General features: G+C 48.5%; 1 protein-coding gene across 50 annotated transcripts in view; it reads left to right on the forward strand.

The window, feature by feature from the left end:
- The window catches only part of EPB41L1 (erythrocyte membrane protein band 4.1 like 1), a 118,221-nt gene extending 102,274 nt beyond the window's left edge, over positions 1-15,947 (forward strand). For 34 of the 50 annotated variants that reach the window (XM_023626489.2, XM_070247620.1, XM_070247636.1 and 31 more), the window contains 5 exons: positions 3,416-3,502; positions 4,283-4,366; positions 6,404-6,484; positions 6,817-6,933; positions 12,532-15,947. In XM_023626489.2, the coding sequence (XP_023482257.1) occupies positions 3,416-3,502; positions 4,283-4,366; positions 6,404-6,484; positions 6,817-6,933; positions 12,532-12,540 (378 nt within the window). In that variant the 3' untranslated portion in view covers positions 12,541-15,947. The remainder of the gene's footprint in view (positions 1-3,415; positions 3,503-4,282; positions 4,367-6,403; positions 6,485-6,816; positions 6,934-12,531) is intronic. The other 16 variants (XM_070247625.1, XM_070247644.1, XM_070247610.1 and 13 more) reach the window with 2 other exon arrangements.
- Positions 15,948-17,253: the final 1,306 nt, after the last annotated feature.

Genomic DNA, 17,253 nt, shown 5'->3' on the forward strand with positions numbered 1-17,253 from the left:
TCTTGCCAAACCCCTGATATACACATAGGAAGAGAATTACATTAATTTAGACTACCCAGCAGGTAGGTTTTGGGTAAACAGAGATTTTAAGACAAATAAAGCCAAACCAGTTAGCAGCTCACACACTTTTCACTGGTCGATCAGTTCCTCCTCTCTCTTCAATCCTTTATGGCGTGGCATTGGGATGCTTGTAGGGCTAAATTTAAATTTGTGCTATGGTGAGTAGGTAGTTATGTCATTCATTTACCCATCCATCCATCCATCCATTCATTTGTTCCAAAAAAGATTTATTAGTCTCTACTAATCTGCCCAGTAGGGGGATACAGAGTCAAAGAAAACACACTGCCTGCTAGAATTCATTCATCCAAATAATAATCACAGGCACATTTAATTGTTTAGGTCCTGGGCACACAGTGGTGAACAAGGCCCAGCTCTCCCACTTGCTGGCTGGATGACCCTGGGCAAGTTACCTGAACCTCTCCAAGCCTCAGTTTCCACTTCTGTAAAATGGGATGGGGGGACAATGATAGCACATCCCTCAAAGGGTTGATGTGAGATGAACCAGGAAAATATATGCAAAGCCCTTAGAGGAGGGCTTGGCACATAGTGAGCACTCTGTAACTGTGAGCTGCTATTATTTTTTCCTGCCTTCATAGAAGAGTGTAATCATGCCCTCTAGGGAGCAAAGGGAGGAGAGGTATGGGGTGACACCCCTGCCAAGAGGGACCAGGGAAGGCTTTACCTAGGCAGTGACAGTTGAGCTGTGCTTGAAGGATAAATTAAGGTGCAATCATAGGAGAAGGCATTCTAGGCAGTGGCAACAGCAGGTGCAAAGGCAAGGATGTGAAGAAGCATAGTGTTCGGGAGAAGGCAAGTGGTCAGTGAAGAGAGATGTCAAGTGTGTGAAGAAGGAGCAGGGGGAGAAGAGGCTGGAAAGGAAGGCTGGGCCGGGGCTTGAAGGGCCTCGAAGTTCACAGTTCATCCTGGAGACAATGGGCATCACTTCAATATTTTAAGTAGGGGCATGATGTCATCAAACATGTGTTTCTGTGTTTTAGAAAGATTATTCTAGCAACCTGTGTGGAACATGACTGGAGCAAAAATTCCTTCCTTCCCTCTTTTCCTCCCTCCTTCCCTCCTTTGGCAAGTATTGATTGAACACCCCCGCCGTGTGAAGTGCTGTGCCAGGCACTGTGAATCCAGCCCTGAAGGAGACAGACAGTGGCCTGAGCCCACATGCCTTTGGTAGAACTAGTTCAGGGGCTGGGGCAGGGCCAGAGTCTGAGGAGGTGGATGCTGAAGAGGGAGATCGGGTTAAGGGATACCTGGAGGGAGGAAAGTGCAGGATTTGGTTGTTGATAGAATGTTCAGGTGACAGAGGGAAAGATGGGCTGGTGATGCTGCTCACTAGCCCAGCTGTTCTCAAAGTGCGGTCCTGGGAACCTGTTAGACAAATTCTGGGCCCCACCTGAGACCTATTGACTCAGAAACTCTGCATCGGGGTCCAGCAGTCTGTGGTTTCACAAGCCCTCCAAGTGATGCCCCCAAGTCTGGGAAGCACTGATGTAAACGGAGAGCACTGGAGGAGAGCGCTCCTTAGTGGCAGGTATGTGTGGGAGATGGGAGGGGGCAGTGAATTCCATTTTGGAGTTGATGAGTCTAAGGTGCCTGTGGGATATTTCCAAGGGAAAATGCTAGGAGACAATTGGTTGTAAAGGTCTAAGGTTCGAGAAAGATCTGGGCTACAGATAAAGGGGACAATGTCCTCGATGAGGCAGCAGAAGGCTTGAGTGTCTGAGGGGGCCCAGAGAGAGGGTAGCAAGAGAGGAGAGCCCTGAGTACACAGGAGGAAGGGTCCAGAGTGGCAATGGTGGCATTGCCTTGGCCAGGAGAGGAGCTGCTCCTCCTTGAGGCAGGAGAGAGGACTGGCCAAAGATACAGGAGAGTCAGATGGAGCAGATGGCACCTTGTTTTGAAAGACTTGTGTCTCCATTAGTAGCCTCTGTTTTCAATGAGAAAGTGGAAGTGAGACTTCGCCTGGGGAAGAGGGAGCACTGGGAGAAGAAGAGGCTTCAGGGGAGAATGGCCAAGAGTGACAGTAGGATTCAAGGGGCTAGTGGCTCTTTCCGAAGCTGGGATGCCAGGTTAACCAGGTCACTGACTGCTTTTGCTTGAGGCAGGTATCGGAGGTAGGCAGGGGCAAGGCAGAGGGTTTCTGTCCTCACCTATCTCCTGGCAGGCAGAGATCCAGATCTAGTATCTGGGGAGCTGGAGAATGGACACAGCTCTGGGCCCCTGGACAGACTAGGCTGAGCCCTGAGATGGTGCAGAAAGTGGGAGGTAGAGGCGGGCAGCCAGGCCCCTTCCCAGATGTGGGCCAGTAAGTCCAGGGCCAATTCCAGGAATATCTAGCAGTTAGAATCCAAGTTAGGACCAGGAGAGCTGCCTCAGGGGCAAGAATCCCGAGGGCAGAGTGGTGTTGCAGGAGCGTGTTGGACTTGGAGTCTGACGAACATGGATCTAAATCCAGGCTCTGTCACTAACTTGCAGGGGGACTTGGGCAAGCCACTTAGTATCTTTGGCCCTCTGGCTTCTCAACTGTAAAACAGGACTATCAGAACAATTTCCTGCAGTTGTTCTGAGGATGAAGTGAGATAATACATCCTTAGCATAATACCTAGCGCCTAGCAAGTACTCAGAAAACAGTAGTTATTATGATGTCAATAGCCAGCCTATACTCCTATATTTATCCTACGGATTTCTATTTGCAAAGTCCTTTCTCCTCTGTTAGCCTCATCTGGGAGTGGGGTAGTGATCCCTTTTTCAAAAAAAAAATTTTAAGGCTTTATTTTTTTTAAAGCAGTTTTAGGTTCACAACAAAATTAAGAGGGACATGCAGAGATTTCCGATATACCCCCTGCCCCCATATGTGCATAGTCTTCCCCCATTATCAGCATCCCCCACTGGAGTGGGACGTGTGTTACCGTTGATGAACCTACATTACAGGGGTCCCTTTCCATAGGTGAATCCATGAGGCCCAGAGAGTGGAGGTGGCTCTGCCCCCAGGTCATGTGGCTAGGACGTGGCAGGGACGAGAGGAGAACCTGAATGTCTCAGCTCCTTCCTTTGTTAGTGCTTCCAGAGAGCGATACCATGTCTTGTTCACCACAGTGTCCCTAATGCCAGGCACTCGGTAAATGTTTGTTGAATGAGTGAGTGTATGAGGAAGTGTGTAAATATGTGAGTGAGTGGGTGACAAGTGAGAGGAGACTGAACTGAATGATGCCTTCAGCTCTCTGCTTCTAATGTCACCACTCAACCTTGTGGCCATGAGAGCTATGTGGCCACATGCACCGGCCATCCTGGGGGCCCGCCCACCTGAGACCTGGCCATCTGAGCACTATTGTTTCCCCAGGAGAACAGTGTCAAGTCCGGGAAGGGGGCAGCTGCCATGATCCCAGGCCCACAGACGGTGGCCACGGAAATCCGTTCTCTTTCTCCGGTAAGTGGTCAGGGCCAGCTCAGGCTAGGGGACTCCACGCTGCCGTAGGTGGCCCACAGCAAGTGCAGCATAGAGTCCAGGAGGCTGCCCTAAAAGTGCAGCACCGGGAAACTGCATCATTTTCAGATGCTCACAGGGCTCCCCGGTGCCCACCAGAGTCTCGTCCATTGCCCTCCACTCCACACACACAAGCAGGGCATTAGCAGCGTGAGGGTGAAGTGGCCCCTCCGCGTGGTGTGCCTGTGATATGACGGCTCTTTTACATCTGCTCTCCTTACTGACCAGGAGGAGCAATGCACTAAGAGTCCAGAGGCTTGGAGTCGGGGCCTGGCTCTGCCAGTGGCTGTCCCATGAGACTGAGTCTGTCACTGTGAGGTCTCTTGCAGCTCCCACATTCTCCAAGTCTGTCCTTCTCATCATCCAGCCCTGGCTCTGATAGGATGGAGGATCAGGAGGGCTCTATTTCCACCTTGGATCCTCTGTTTGTTCTTCTAAGATGCCAGAATTCTTAAACTCTAGGGTCTTAGTAGGATTCTGGGCCTCAGGAATCTCGGGTTCTAGGAATCTTAGAGTCCAAGGATTGAGAATTTTGTGGGTCTAGCATTCTGAAGGTTCCAGTATTCCTGAATTCTTAGACTCAGTGGTTCGAAGCATCTTGGCTTCCAAACTTCACCTTCATGGGATCCCTACTCGTTCCTTGGTTTACCGCACCTTCACCCCACCCTGCAGAGCCCAGTGTCCTCACTGACCCCCGGGGTGGGGGGTGGTTATATTCTGCAGATCATCGGGAAAGATGTCCTCACCAGCACCTACAGCGCCACCGCGGAAACCCTCTCCACCTCCACCACCACCCATGTTACCAAAGTGAGTAGCAGCAGGGTGCCGCATGCCCCCAGCCTGGATGCAGGGCTGGAGAAGGTCATTGCCATTGCTCTACCTTGTAACATGGACAGAGAAGAACTGCGGTGTTCCCAGTTTCTGGAGTGCTGTGTGCTTTGCTCTGTGCTACAGATTGTCCTAAGCACAGACTCTGTGTGTCCTACACACAGTGCCCTTCAACATTGACAACCAGGCTGGGGGAACCACCTCTTTGGAAGTAACTGTGAATCATGGCGTTTCTGCCTCGTACGCCTTAAGTGCTGGAGGGATTTAGAGGGGGCTGATGTAAGGAAGGCTCAAAAAGTGAGGAGGAGACTTCTGGGAAAAGTGGGGTTTGCACAGGGTCTTGGAAAGCCAGGTAGGACTTGTGAGGGAGGAGAAGACAGATGCAGATGTTCTAAGCAACTCAGAAAGTGTGGCAGAAACTGCCTGTGTTTGCTTATTCGTTCACCAAGCAAATGTTAGTGAGTGTCAACCTTATGCTGGCCTCTGTGCCAGGGGCAACTAGAGGGACCATAGCGATGCATGTTGTGGGAAACAGGAGAAGCAGTCTCTGTCAGCAAGCGGCAGCATGCAGGGAACGTAACTTTGGGAAATTAGGTTGGACTCAGGGTAGGGGAAGCAGAATAGAGACAAATAAGACAAATCCCAGAACAAATGTGACAAGGGAGGGCCTAAGTCTGAGAGCCATTGAAAAGCTGTCAAGGTTTTTTAATTGGGGAGTGGCCCAGTGAAAAGGGGTTTAAGGAGAGGAGTGTAGGTCCACTAGGATGTGCAGGTAGATGGGAGAAAGGAGAGAGAGAGTTATGGAGAGACTAGGGATGGAGGGCTGGACCAGGGTAGGGGTTGGAGCTGGGGTGGAAGAGGCAGAGCCAAAGAAGGCTGACATGTCAGCCGTGACTCAGCCAATGAGGACACAGGGCAGACAGTCTGGCCAGCATGTCCACACCCGAGTGGCCAGCAGGAAGGCAGGGAGGGGCTAGGCCAGGGACAGTGACCTGGAGGAGAGAGGCCAGGGAGCCGGGTTGAGTTGGAGGTTCTGCAGAGCCATCAAGGGAGAAGTCGGTAGTCAGCACTGCCCCTGTATGCACACGAGCTGTCACAGCCCTGCCACTCCTGTGCAGGACTCAGTACCTCTGCACGTTCCCCAGAAAGTGCCCACTCTCACCAAAAGCATTAGTGAGCAATGCTGGCTTCACTGAAAGCTTCACGGGAAGATTTTCCATCACACGCCCCACCACACACAGATCAGATAACTCTGCTTTGCAAAGCCTTTCCTGACCCTGCCAGCTGGGAGCCCCGCCCTGCTTTCTGTCCACTCCTGACTCCAGCAGGGACTTCCCTCAGCCACCACCCTCCTTCAGTATGCCCCACAATTAGGTCCTGCCCCATCTTCTACTTCTAAACTTGCACCCAAACCCTGACCCTTTGGGGAACAGTGGAGGTTATAGTGTCATGAATGCAATTTTCTCTTGTAGTTTTGTTTGAAGTCATTTAAGGTAGGACCTTGTCACCATTCACATTTCATTCATGTGTTCATTCAACAAATCCACATTTAGCGCCTGCCCTGGTCAGGTTGGACAGGGGACTGGGGGAATTGGGGATCCAGAGATGAACAAAAGACAGCCCCTGCCCTCAAGAGCTCCAGCCTAGTGAGCAAGGCCAGGTCACACACACAAGGTCAGTAAGGGAAGAGAGACCAGAACCCTGAGAGACACAAACTTGGTGCTCGGAGAGTACTGAGGCAGGAAGGCGGAAGGATCGCCAGGTCAGGGAGACAGCATTTGAGCTGGGCTTGGAAGACCTGGAGGGGACAGTCTGGTAGTTGAGGGAGTGGAGGCAGACAGGCAGGACATGCAGTCTGAAGTCCCAAAACCAGAAAAAGAAAAACTAAGGGAGCCAGGAGACAAGATGACTGCCGACTCCGGCCTTGCCCTTGAGAGATGCTTTGGATAGCTGCCCTGCCACAGCTGCTGCCCCAGCAGACCCCAAGGCTGACCTCACCTCCCTCTCCTTCTGCAGACTGTGAAAGGAGGGTTTTCTGAGACAAGGATCGAGAAGCGAATCATCATTACTGGGGACGAAGATGTTGATCAAGACCAGGTATGGGGATAGGGATTGTTGTTCCCAGTGGCACTGCCAATCCCCAGTCCCTCCCATATTGGGTTATCTGTGGACAGCTGCCCTTGTGGGCAGAGATGATGTCCACTTCCTGCTGACGCTGTCCAGACAAGGAGCTCCCAGGGAAGGGGCAATGAATGGGAGCCAGAAGGAGGCAGAAGACCTGAGCTCTAGTCTCTCCCTTTTATTATTTGACTACTGCCCCTCTCTGGGCCTCCGTTTCCTCAGCTGTGCACTAAGGGGCTTGTTGGTCTCCATGGTCTCTCCCGTATTCGATATCTATAGTTCCTCAGTCTGCTTTTCTTTTTCACCAGGCCCTGGCTTTGGCCATCAAGGAGGCCAAACTGCAGCATCCTGACATGCTGGTAACCAAAGCTGTCGTATATAGAGAAACAGACCCATCCCCAGAGGAGAGGGACAAGAAGCCACAGGTAAGCCTTCTGAGGCTCAGCAGCCATGAGGGGGAGGAGGGAGCAGGAGCAGGATCCGCTTGGGTCGTTTCCATCTGAGAACCCATCAGATGGCTTGGTCCCTAGTGCGGCACTGACCCTCCCACACACACCTTCCTCGTTTGTGGCTTAAAGGAGAGAGGTAGCTCCCCTAGATACAGTGAATCAGAGTCTGGAGGGGAAGGGAGACTGGTTCCTTGGCTTCTTTGGGGTTTCAAGCCCCAGATCCAGAAAAGTGAATCTAGAAATGGTAAGAAAAGGGGAGAGAGGATTAACTGCGGATACTGAGGTGGGACAGATGGAAGCAAGCATAACCTCATTGGCGTTGCCTATAAGCTGGAAGCCAGAAAAAGTCCTACCAGGTCTAGCGCCACATTCCTGTCCCTGAGTCTCTGTCTCCATCACAGGTCACTGGATGTTGCCAAGCTGAGAGATGATGACCAGAGCCCTTGAATCCCATCTGTCTTGCTAGATTGCAAACCCTTCTCAGGCCACCTGGGCCCAGAATCTTAGGGGCCCCAGTATTTTCCTCTTTCCTTATGGCCATCAGTGCCTTGGTGAATAAGAGGAATGAGATGGTGCAGCAGCAGATAGGCCTGGCATCAGCCTAAATTGGGGAGGGGTTCTTCTGGCCCCTTTGGAAATATATGAATTTTGCCAGACATGTAAAACAAAATCTCACCGACATCGAGTTGAGTGGAAGAAGTCAGACGTAAAAAGTACACACAGGATGAGTCCATTCATAGAAAGTTCAAAAACAGACGAAACTAAGCAACAGTGATTAAAGTCAGAATATTGAGTAGTCCTGGGATATGGCACTGACAGGGAAGAGTCACAAGGGAACCCTCTGGGGTGCTGGAAATGTCAGCATCCTCAACTGGGTGGGCCGCATGGGTGGATACATATGTAAAAATGTGTCCGGCTCTACACTTAGATTTGTGCACTTTACATGGTTTACATATTATACTACAAGGAAAAAAAATCCATCTCAGAGACCCCACCAATAGCAGGTCATCTCTTTGCCCTCTTCCCTGATGAGTGAAACCAGTGTCTTCTAGAAAGATACAAAAATATTTCTTTCTCTTCCTTTGATCACCACCCCCTTCATGTCAGAAGAAAAAGCAGTGAAAAATCTTCCCGCTACTTTGAAAGGCTGCTAAACCCTGGTTTAGACCAGTGCTGCCAAGAGAACTTTCTGCAACAATGGAAATGTTTTCTCTGTGTTGTACAATATAGGAGCCACTAGCCACACGTGGCTATTGAGCACTTGAAATTGGCTAATCCGAAATGAGATGTGCTTTAAGAGTAGAATATGTGCAAGATTTTGAAGATTTGATTTGGGAAAAAGAATGTAAAATATCTCAATAATGTTTACATTGATTATATATGGAAATGATAATGTATGGATATTTTGGGTTAAGTAAAATATCTTATTAAAATTAATTTCACCTATTATTTTCGTTTTTACTGTAAATTAAAAACTTAGAATTTTAATGTAGAAGTTAAAAATTTTTATCTGTGAGGGGCCAGCCCAGTGGCACAGCGGTTAAGTTTGCACGTTCCGCTTCGGCGGCCCAGGGTTCGCCGGTTTGGATCCCAGGTGTGGACATGGCACCACTTGGCACGCCATGCTGTGGTAGGAATCCCACATATAAAGTAGAGGAAGATGGGCATGGATGTGAGCTCAGGGCCAGTCTTCCTCAGCAAAAAGAGGAGGATTGGCAGCAGTTAGCTCAGGGCTAATCTTCCTCAAAAAAAAAAATTTACCTGTGAAATTTTAGAAAACTAGAAATATCTAGAAAATTTAGAAAATATTGTCTCAAAAAATTTTGTTATCTAGAAAATTTTAAATTCCATATGTGGCTCGCATTCTATTTGTGTTGGACAGTGCTGGTCTAGAAGTGCAAGCTGGTCACGGGCCAAGCCTACCTGCCAGCCTTCCTCAGCCTTTCAGGCAAATTGTCATTCCTGTCCCCTCAGTTGTCCAGTTATTCTTGCTTTTTGTCCCCCAGATCTCAGAGTGGGAGAGTGGAGGTCACACAAGCTGGTGCTGAGCTGGCAGTATCACCAGGGGAGTACAGAGACTAGAGAACCATTGCCGTAAAGTCTGATTTAGAAGCACTGGGCCAACACCTGAGAATCTTTATTTATACCTTGGTCCTTAGGAAGTCCATATGCAGCCAGGTGCAGGAACCACTGATGCAGAGAACTCTGTGCTGGGAATTGGGACCTGGCTCTAGTCCCAGCCATTGTACTGACCGTGTTTGTGACCATGGGTCAGTTTCTTGCCTTGTGGGGACTCAGTTTCCACATTTGCAAAATTGAAGAGATGGGACAAGCCCCTTTCCAGTTATAGTCCTCTGGCTGTTTCTTTGCTTTGCTAGAGTGTCGTGAGCTTCTCATATCTTCTCCATTCCCTGTCTCATTCCTCCTCATCTTTCCCGGAGCATTCCCAGCCAGACCCCCAGGCTTCTGCCTTCCCATTTTCCCTGGCCATTCAGAGCTCTCATCCCAGCCTCCACATCCTGCCCACCTCTCCACCATACAGTCTTTCACGTCTGCCCACCTCACTGCTCCCTTTGCTGTCTCATTCCCTCCTCGTTATTTCTTTGATGCCATTGTCCCACGCACCACCATGCTCCCCCCCCCCCTCAGATCCTCTGTAAAGGTCACCTTGTTTATGTTGCCCTGGAGAGACAGAAGTTTCTCCTTTGCCTTTTCTGCCCACATACTTTACCATTAGTTATTGCCAAGTAGGAACCACCTCTGAGTCCTAATACAGTCAGACTCACTAATTCTGGGAGAATGGTCTGCTCTGAATTAGAAAACACCTTTTTAAAGTGCTTGAAAAATGTTGGCTTAATGGATGGATGCATCTTGGTCCCCCCAGGAAGAGTTCTAGGGTCCTGCAGACCTGGATTTGAATCTCAGCCCTGCCTGTTATTAGCTGTGTGACTTTGAGCAAGTTATTTAACCTTCTCAGCCATGCTTCCTCATCAGCCAAATGGCAGTGAGGATCATAGTAATAACAATTGCTGTAATTTATGGAAGGCTTATGCTGCACCAGGCACCAGGCTATGTGCTCGATGTGAGTACTGTGATCTGCTCATTCATTTTACAAATGAGGAAACTGAGGCTCTGAGACATTAGGTGACTTGCTCACAGTCGTGGAGCTGGAAACATGCTGGATTGATTAGAGAGTAAAACCTAATCTGTCAGATTCCCAAGCTGCCCCCTGGTCTTACCCTCCTTACCACACTGACTTTCATAGTCTCTGTGTCATAGCGTCACTGCAATTATATGCATACTGTAGTCAGCACAGTGCCTGGCATATAGCAAGTGTTCAACAAAAGTTAGTTATGACTATTATTACCGTTAACTTAAAGTAGGCTCACAAAATGCAGCACGTTGGACTCTGCTGTCATAAACCAAGAAGGTTAAATTATAATATGGTATTGTTTATATGTCCCTGTTACTTCTGAAGTGTCTGTAGGCTTTTGATGACATTTCACACATCCAGAATCATGTTTACACTGACCTATAGGGCTGGCACTTAAAGTGCAGCCTGCCACTAGGAAAAAAAAATCCTCAAAAGTAGCAGAACTGAGTAGAAAGAACACACCCAGGCTTTGGAGCCAGAAACTCCTTGCTAGCAGTCTGCCCAGAGGAACCTCCCTGGGCCTCAGTTTCCTCATCTACAAAATGGGGTCACTCTGTAAATTGGAGCTGCTGTAATAATTAAACAGCATCTGTGAGTGTCTTAGTCAGGGTGCTATAACAGAATATCATAGACGGGGTGGCTTAAACAACACACGTTTATTTCTCATAGTTATGGGGCCTGGGAAGTCCAAGGTCAGGGTGCCAGCCACTTGGGTTCCTGGTGAGACCCCCTTTCTGGTTTGCAGACGACCATCTTCTCTAGGTGTCCTCAAATGGTGGAGAGCAGAGAGAGAGAGAATCTCTCTCATGTCTCTTCATATAAGGGCACCAATCCCATTTATGAGCACATCCTAAAGACCCCACCTCCAAATACCATCACCTTGAGGATTAGGGCCTCAACATGTGAATTTTGGGGGGACACAAACATTCAGTGCACAGAAGTGATGTACCAGGGCAATGTCATGCATAGAGAAGGTGCCCAGCAGTGTGGACCTGCTTCCTTGTCTTTCAAAGTTTTGCCATCTTTAGGGATTGATGAGAGCCCTGAGTAAGTTGGACCATAAACTTCCACTAGCAGCCTGGTGCACAAGGCCCTGTTTCCACGTGGGTGTCCATCTTGCTGGTCTTTATCTTCTCTTCCCTCCCTGAATCCTCTAGGAACGTCTGTCACTGTTCCACTTGACTCTTGGCCTTCCTTATGGAGGTTTTTCCTCTTTAAAAGTCTTGCTGTGAGTATGGAAAGCATACCAATCTCACACAGAGTCTTTTCTTTTCTCCCCCTGCAATTCACAGGGCAGATGTGTGGCTTCTGCTCCATATTCTTTCACTGGCCTGTCTCCTTCAGACAAGATTTGTCTCCCAAACACTGCCAGCAAGAGGGCAGCACCCACCTAGCTTCCCAGAGCTTTCTTACCTTCAAAAATTTAATTAAATGGAAAAAAAATATTGACCTGTTCCAAAGCAGGAGCCTTGAGTTCTAGCCTTGTTTCTGCCACCAATTTGCTAAGTCATTGAACCCTCTGGCCTCAGTTTTCCCATCTGTCAAATAAGCCAAGAAGGATCGAGTTTCTACGACTCTGTTAGCACTTGACCATATGTGAGTGGTAAAGGGCAGGCATGATATTCCACCTTTTAAATAGTTTGGGGTAGTTGCAATGTGCCAGGCACAGTGTTAGGCACTGGAAAGACAGCTCTTGCCCTCAATGAGATCAGAATAGTGTATGGTTAAATTAACAAGAACAATAGTAATTTATAACTGTGTGAGGCAGGACCCATTTTACAGGGGGAGCAACTAAGGTCTAAAGAGGTTGGGAAACTCGCCCAAGATTACCAAGCCATAAGGCCGTGGAATGGGATTTGAACTCAGGCAGCCTGGTTACAGAACCCACGCTCTTAACCACTACATTCTGGAGTCAAGCCAGAGTGGGAATCCAGGCTCTGGTTCCTTTATCTAAACGCTGCTCTCTAGGGGTTAATCCCTGGGAAACAGCAGGCTCATGAAGATCAGAAGGAAAAACAACGGAAAAAGAACATCTGCCATCACAACTAAACATTTCTTAGAACTGAGAGAAGGTAGGAAGAAAAACTGAAAGGAGTGTGATCTTAGATTCTCAGTGTTAAAAGGAAACTTGGACAAATTTTCAGGCCAAAGTAAAAGATACCGCCTCCCTGGAAAGAAACACGCAAGTGTACCTAGGCTTTGGAGTCAGAGAGCCGTGGGTTCAGTTCTTAGCTGCCGCGTACAAGCTGTGTGGCCTTGGACAAATCACTCTGTCTTCCTGAGCCCTAATAAAGCGCACACAGTAAAGGTATCTAAAACAACTTCCTGCAGGTATTTAAAGATGAGTGACAAAAAGTGACTAACTTTTCTTGTCCCCCTCCTTCCTTTGTGTCCCCTTCCCCCTACACCTCTGGCTTCAGGAATCCTGACCTCTGTGAAGAGATGCTGGCATTTCTGGTCCAACCCAAGCCAGAGAACCGTTAAGAAGGGGCCTTCATTCTGAATTCTCCGACTCAACACCGACGTCCCAGCTGCGACATACTGTCACTGATGAGAGACTGGGAAAGGAAAAGCATATATATATATAGATATATATAGATATAGATATATATACAGGAAACACCGCGTCCTTGCACTGCTGCTGGGGCTGGCCGAGCATTCGGCTGACAGCAACAACCAACATCTGAACACCTACATTTCCTTTGCAGACAAATTGAAGAATTGGTGGGATTTTTCAGGAAAAAAAAAGTATAACGACAATAATCCTTTGCTCCCCCCTTTGAAGCCCTGCAGAACAACGAGAACAAGCCAGACCGCGATGATTGTAGAAGTACCATGAGACCTTGGTTCTGCACGTTACATTTAGTTGGATGAGCATTCCATTTGTTCTTCTCCAGCATCTGTTGCCCACTCGAATGCAAAGGAAAACACTTTTGCAGCAAAGCAAGAGAAGTCGCAGCAGTAAAACACACACCGTCAACCGTTTTCCGAGAAAGAAAGAAAATTCCCCACTTGGAAAGGAGGAGGAGGAACACTGGATTATTATTTTTTGGGTCTTGACACTGGGCTGCAAAATCCACCTTCCTTCCTTCCGCCTCCCCTCCCCCTTGACTCTCACACGTCTTGTCGTCATTTTCTGTCTCGGTTCCCTCTTCCCTCTCCTGCACCCCACACCCCTTACCCTCTGTATCCTGGCCCTGCTGAGGGCCACTGCAGATGACTGTCATTTGAAACGAGAAAGAGAAAAGAAAACGAGAACAGAAAAGCAAGCCACAGGAAGGGAAGTAGACATTGTATGTTTATGGGTTCTCATTATGAAGGTGCAGCTTGTAGGAGATTTGTATGGATGTGCTTTTAAGTTATGTATATTACATATAACAGGAAACAAATATTGAAATAAACAGTGCTGGTAAGTATGAAGCTGACATTTTAAAATTATAACTATCTGACTGTGATTGATGTATCCCAAGGTTTCTAGATCTCACTGAACCGACCCAGCCAAGGAGACCAGGACTCTGGCTGTGGGTGGCTCACAGTAGGAGCTGACAGTTCAGTGTAGTAATACAGTGTGTGGTGTTTGTAATTGGTTGATTGGTGGGGAGGGGCGGGGACCCCCCATGCAGAGGCAGGGGTTTGGCAAGAAGGAAGCAACACAGATGTAGTCTGAGATGCCTTCTCCCCCTGGGCAGTAGCAACCAGGGCCTGGTCTGTGCTCAGACATGGGGTCCAGAGTAGGATTCTGCTGCAGAAATCCCCTGACTCAGTCCCCCTTCCTCCCTAGGGGACTCGCCTCATTCTCTTTTTTTGCCACGTCTTGCCTTTCCCTGACTGCATTGTGACAACTAACTTCCAATCCGAAGGGAGCTGACACCCCTGGCTGCCGTAGAGGATGGTGGATTTAACCTGGCTGTCCGAAAATTCCTAGCTGTCTTTTCCTTTACTTCCCGTATTCTGTCTGAATCATTCTCTTCTTCCTGGGCCAAAGCAGCCATGGTAGAGACGGTGAACACAGGGCAGGCCCTGATAGGTCAGAACTGTATTCCCAAAGGCTTTGCCTTTCCCAGAACAAGCTAAGGGTGTAAGGTAGTGTTGCTCAGTCTCCATCTATGTATAAGACCCTCGCTTTGGAGACCTCCCCTTCAGTCAGCATCCAAGCCTGTGCCCTCAGAGTCCCAGAAATTGCCTCAAGACCACAGAAGCCCTTGGAGAAGACCCCAACAAAAGCTTGGCATTGACCTCTGGCACACATGGGCTTCCCTGCCACAAGCCACTTCCCTGAGCTCAATGAGTCCCTTTCTGAGGGAGTTTGGCCCCACTGCACTTTAATTTCTCAGTTCCGTCTCACCTCCCTAGGCCTGCTTCTAAAGCAGTCAATAAATTCATTCAACAAATGTTTATTGAGTACCTACTTGTAGCAGTCACTATTCTTGGGCTGAAGAGAGAGTGTGAGGGGTGGGGAGGGACCTGGGAAGTCCCCTGAGCCAGCCTTACATCTCCAATCACGGCTGGCCCCTCTGAGAGCATTTCCATATTCTCTCCAATGTATTGGACGTTGCCCAGGGATGCCTCCCAGACGGCCCCAGCTTGCATATCAGTTACCCTAGGGATGTATATGCTTAGCTGGCTGACCTGAGGCAGGACAAGAAACCAGAAAAGTGTTTGCCTCTGTGGGCAAAAATGGAATGGAGAGCGGGCAGAAACAGCCCTGCACCTGGGGCTCAGCTGGCACAGTCAGCCACACCCCCTGGAGCAGGCTGCTGGCCCACTCCAACTTCCCCTGAGTGTGACAGCACGCTTTCCACGCACCAGGTTTCTTTTACAACCCTGGTAGAGAAGCCACAAAACCTCTTTCCTGCCCTTCTCAACTTGAGAGCCCCATTCTTTCTGGGCCAAGAGCTGAAGTGGATCCACCCGCTCTGGCCCCCAGAAATTTGTCTCAGGCACCCCTGTCCTTGCAGGAACCAGGTGTCCTGAGCACACTGGATGCACCTCAGAGGGAGAATATTTGTTCTGGGTTCTGCACCTGCCTACAGACCCTGGGTGTGTGGCTCCAGGGCAGGGATGAAGCGACCAGGCTTAGCTTGTGGGGCAGGATTTGTGCAGCTCTCCATCCCACGGGTGCTCTGACCTTCCTTCCATAGAGAGGCAGGCAGTGCCACCAGGGAGGAGGGGAGCTGCAACTGAAATCTAGGGCACTGTTTCCTCCCCATCCTCCTCTTCATAGAGAATATAGAAGTTTGTCTTCTCTGTCTTCAACCTACTTTTCCTTTTTTACATTTCTCGTCCTTTCTGTGCCACCTCTCCACCCAGGAGACCATGTAGCATAGTGGAAAAATTCCTGGAGGGCAGTCAGGAATTCTGGGTGGCCATCCTGGCTCAGCCCCTAACATACCATGTGACATTGGGCTAGTCTCATCCCCCCTTTTGGGCCTCAGTTTCCCCACTTGCAAAATGAACAGGATAAAGCAGATGCTCTCCAGGGTCTTTTTCCACTCTGCCATCCTACAGATCTTCGTTTTCTCTTATTTTGCTTTCTTGGGATCTTTTCCATCTGAGGGTATAGGAAGTGCCAGGACCTGTTTCAGTTTTTGAATCTTGCAAGCACATTCCAAGACTGGCCTGAAATTGCATGAGCAACATCACTCTAAATAATTTTTTTTTCAAAAGCACCTTACCAACCAACTGCAATGCTGTCCTGTTCCTTTTTACTCACACCCCTCTCTCCTCTCTGGTCCCTACGCTCCCCCACCTCAGTGCTCTGTGCTGTATGCGTGTGCTCTCTGTTCTTGTATACTCAATAAAAGTGAAATAAATGTGTTTGATGCTGAACCACAAACTGCCTTGGTGTCTCTCTCTGACCTTGGCTACTGGTACAACTTGGAATTACAAGAGGGGCTAAAACTGAGGTAAAGAGATCCCAACCTAGAACACTTTTATTCACCAAAGATTTGCAGCTCCCAATGTGGTCCAAGTCTTGCATTAAGGCTTTGCAGGTACAACAGCAAATAAGACAAAGTCCCTGCCCTCCAGAAACTCACAGACCAGTGGAGGAAACAGGTGACAAAAGAGGCAAGCAGTCAAGAGAATTCCAGAGTGATGAGCACCAGAAAGGAAATGCACAAGGGGAGGGGATGGTCCCTGAAGGAGACCACTGTAAATCAGGTGGCGGTTTATGGCCTCCCTGAGGAGGTGATTTTTGAGCTGATGAAGAGAAAGATCCAGTAAGGTGAAGAACTTGGGCAAGAGCATTCTAGGCAGAAGGAACGGTAAGCATGCGAGCTCCAGGACACAGAGGAGCTTGGTGTGTAGAGGAACAACATGAAGGAAGGAGGAACAATGTGATCTGTCTTCCCCTTCCGGAAAGAAGAGCACCTACATTGGGTCTCTGCCTACAGCCCCCTCCACGGCAGCCTGGTGGGTAATCCTCAACTTCAGCCTTTGCCAAGTACCTCCACATATGTTGCCGTATCCCCGCGCATGCCACCTATCCCATTATTGACATCATTTTTCTTTAAATTGACTCTGTAAAACAAACACAAGTTTATTTAAAAAGGAAATGGAAAACTAGTGTCACTTGCCAAAGAAAAGGGGTCTTCATAAAAATAAATGCAAACATTAAAATTAAAAACCTATAATCTATGTAAAACTTAAGCTCATCCCTTGGACTACCTGAGGTGCATGTACCACACTTTCCTTTTTATTCTACTAAGCAACTCGCCTTAGACCACCTTTCTTTATTGCCCAAAATCTTACACGTGAGAATCACTGCTAATAATGTGCATTTTCTTCCAGTCTTTTTCTACATATATGTATCTTTTCAGAGGTTGTTGTACATACCATTCTAAGTGCTTTTTAAAACAAATCCTGAGCATTTCCCTGTAATTTCATATTAGAAATTCATATAGAAATTCAATATTTTCTTTTTAAAGGTAATTTATTAAATGATACAAAATGCTGTGCAGTGAAAGCCATTCCTCAACCCTCTCCAGACTCCTGTCCACTGTCAGAGGCAATTGCTTCCGGAAGCTTTGTGATCCTTCCCTGAATTTTCCCTGTAGGTTTCCTTTAGCTAGCTCATGCCTGGGGTTCTGGAATAGGACTTGGTTTGCAAACATTGGATCTGCATCTATGTCTCCCATAAA

The sequence above is a fragment of the Equus caballus genome, chromosome 22 (assembly GCF_041296265.1).
Source record: "Equus caballus isolate H_3958 breed thoroughbred chromosome 22, TB-T2T, whole genome shotgun sequence".
NCBI lineage: Eukaryota > Metazoa > Chordata > Mammalia > Perissodactyla > Equidae > Equus > Equus caballus.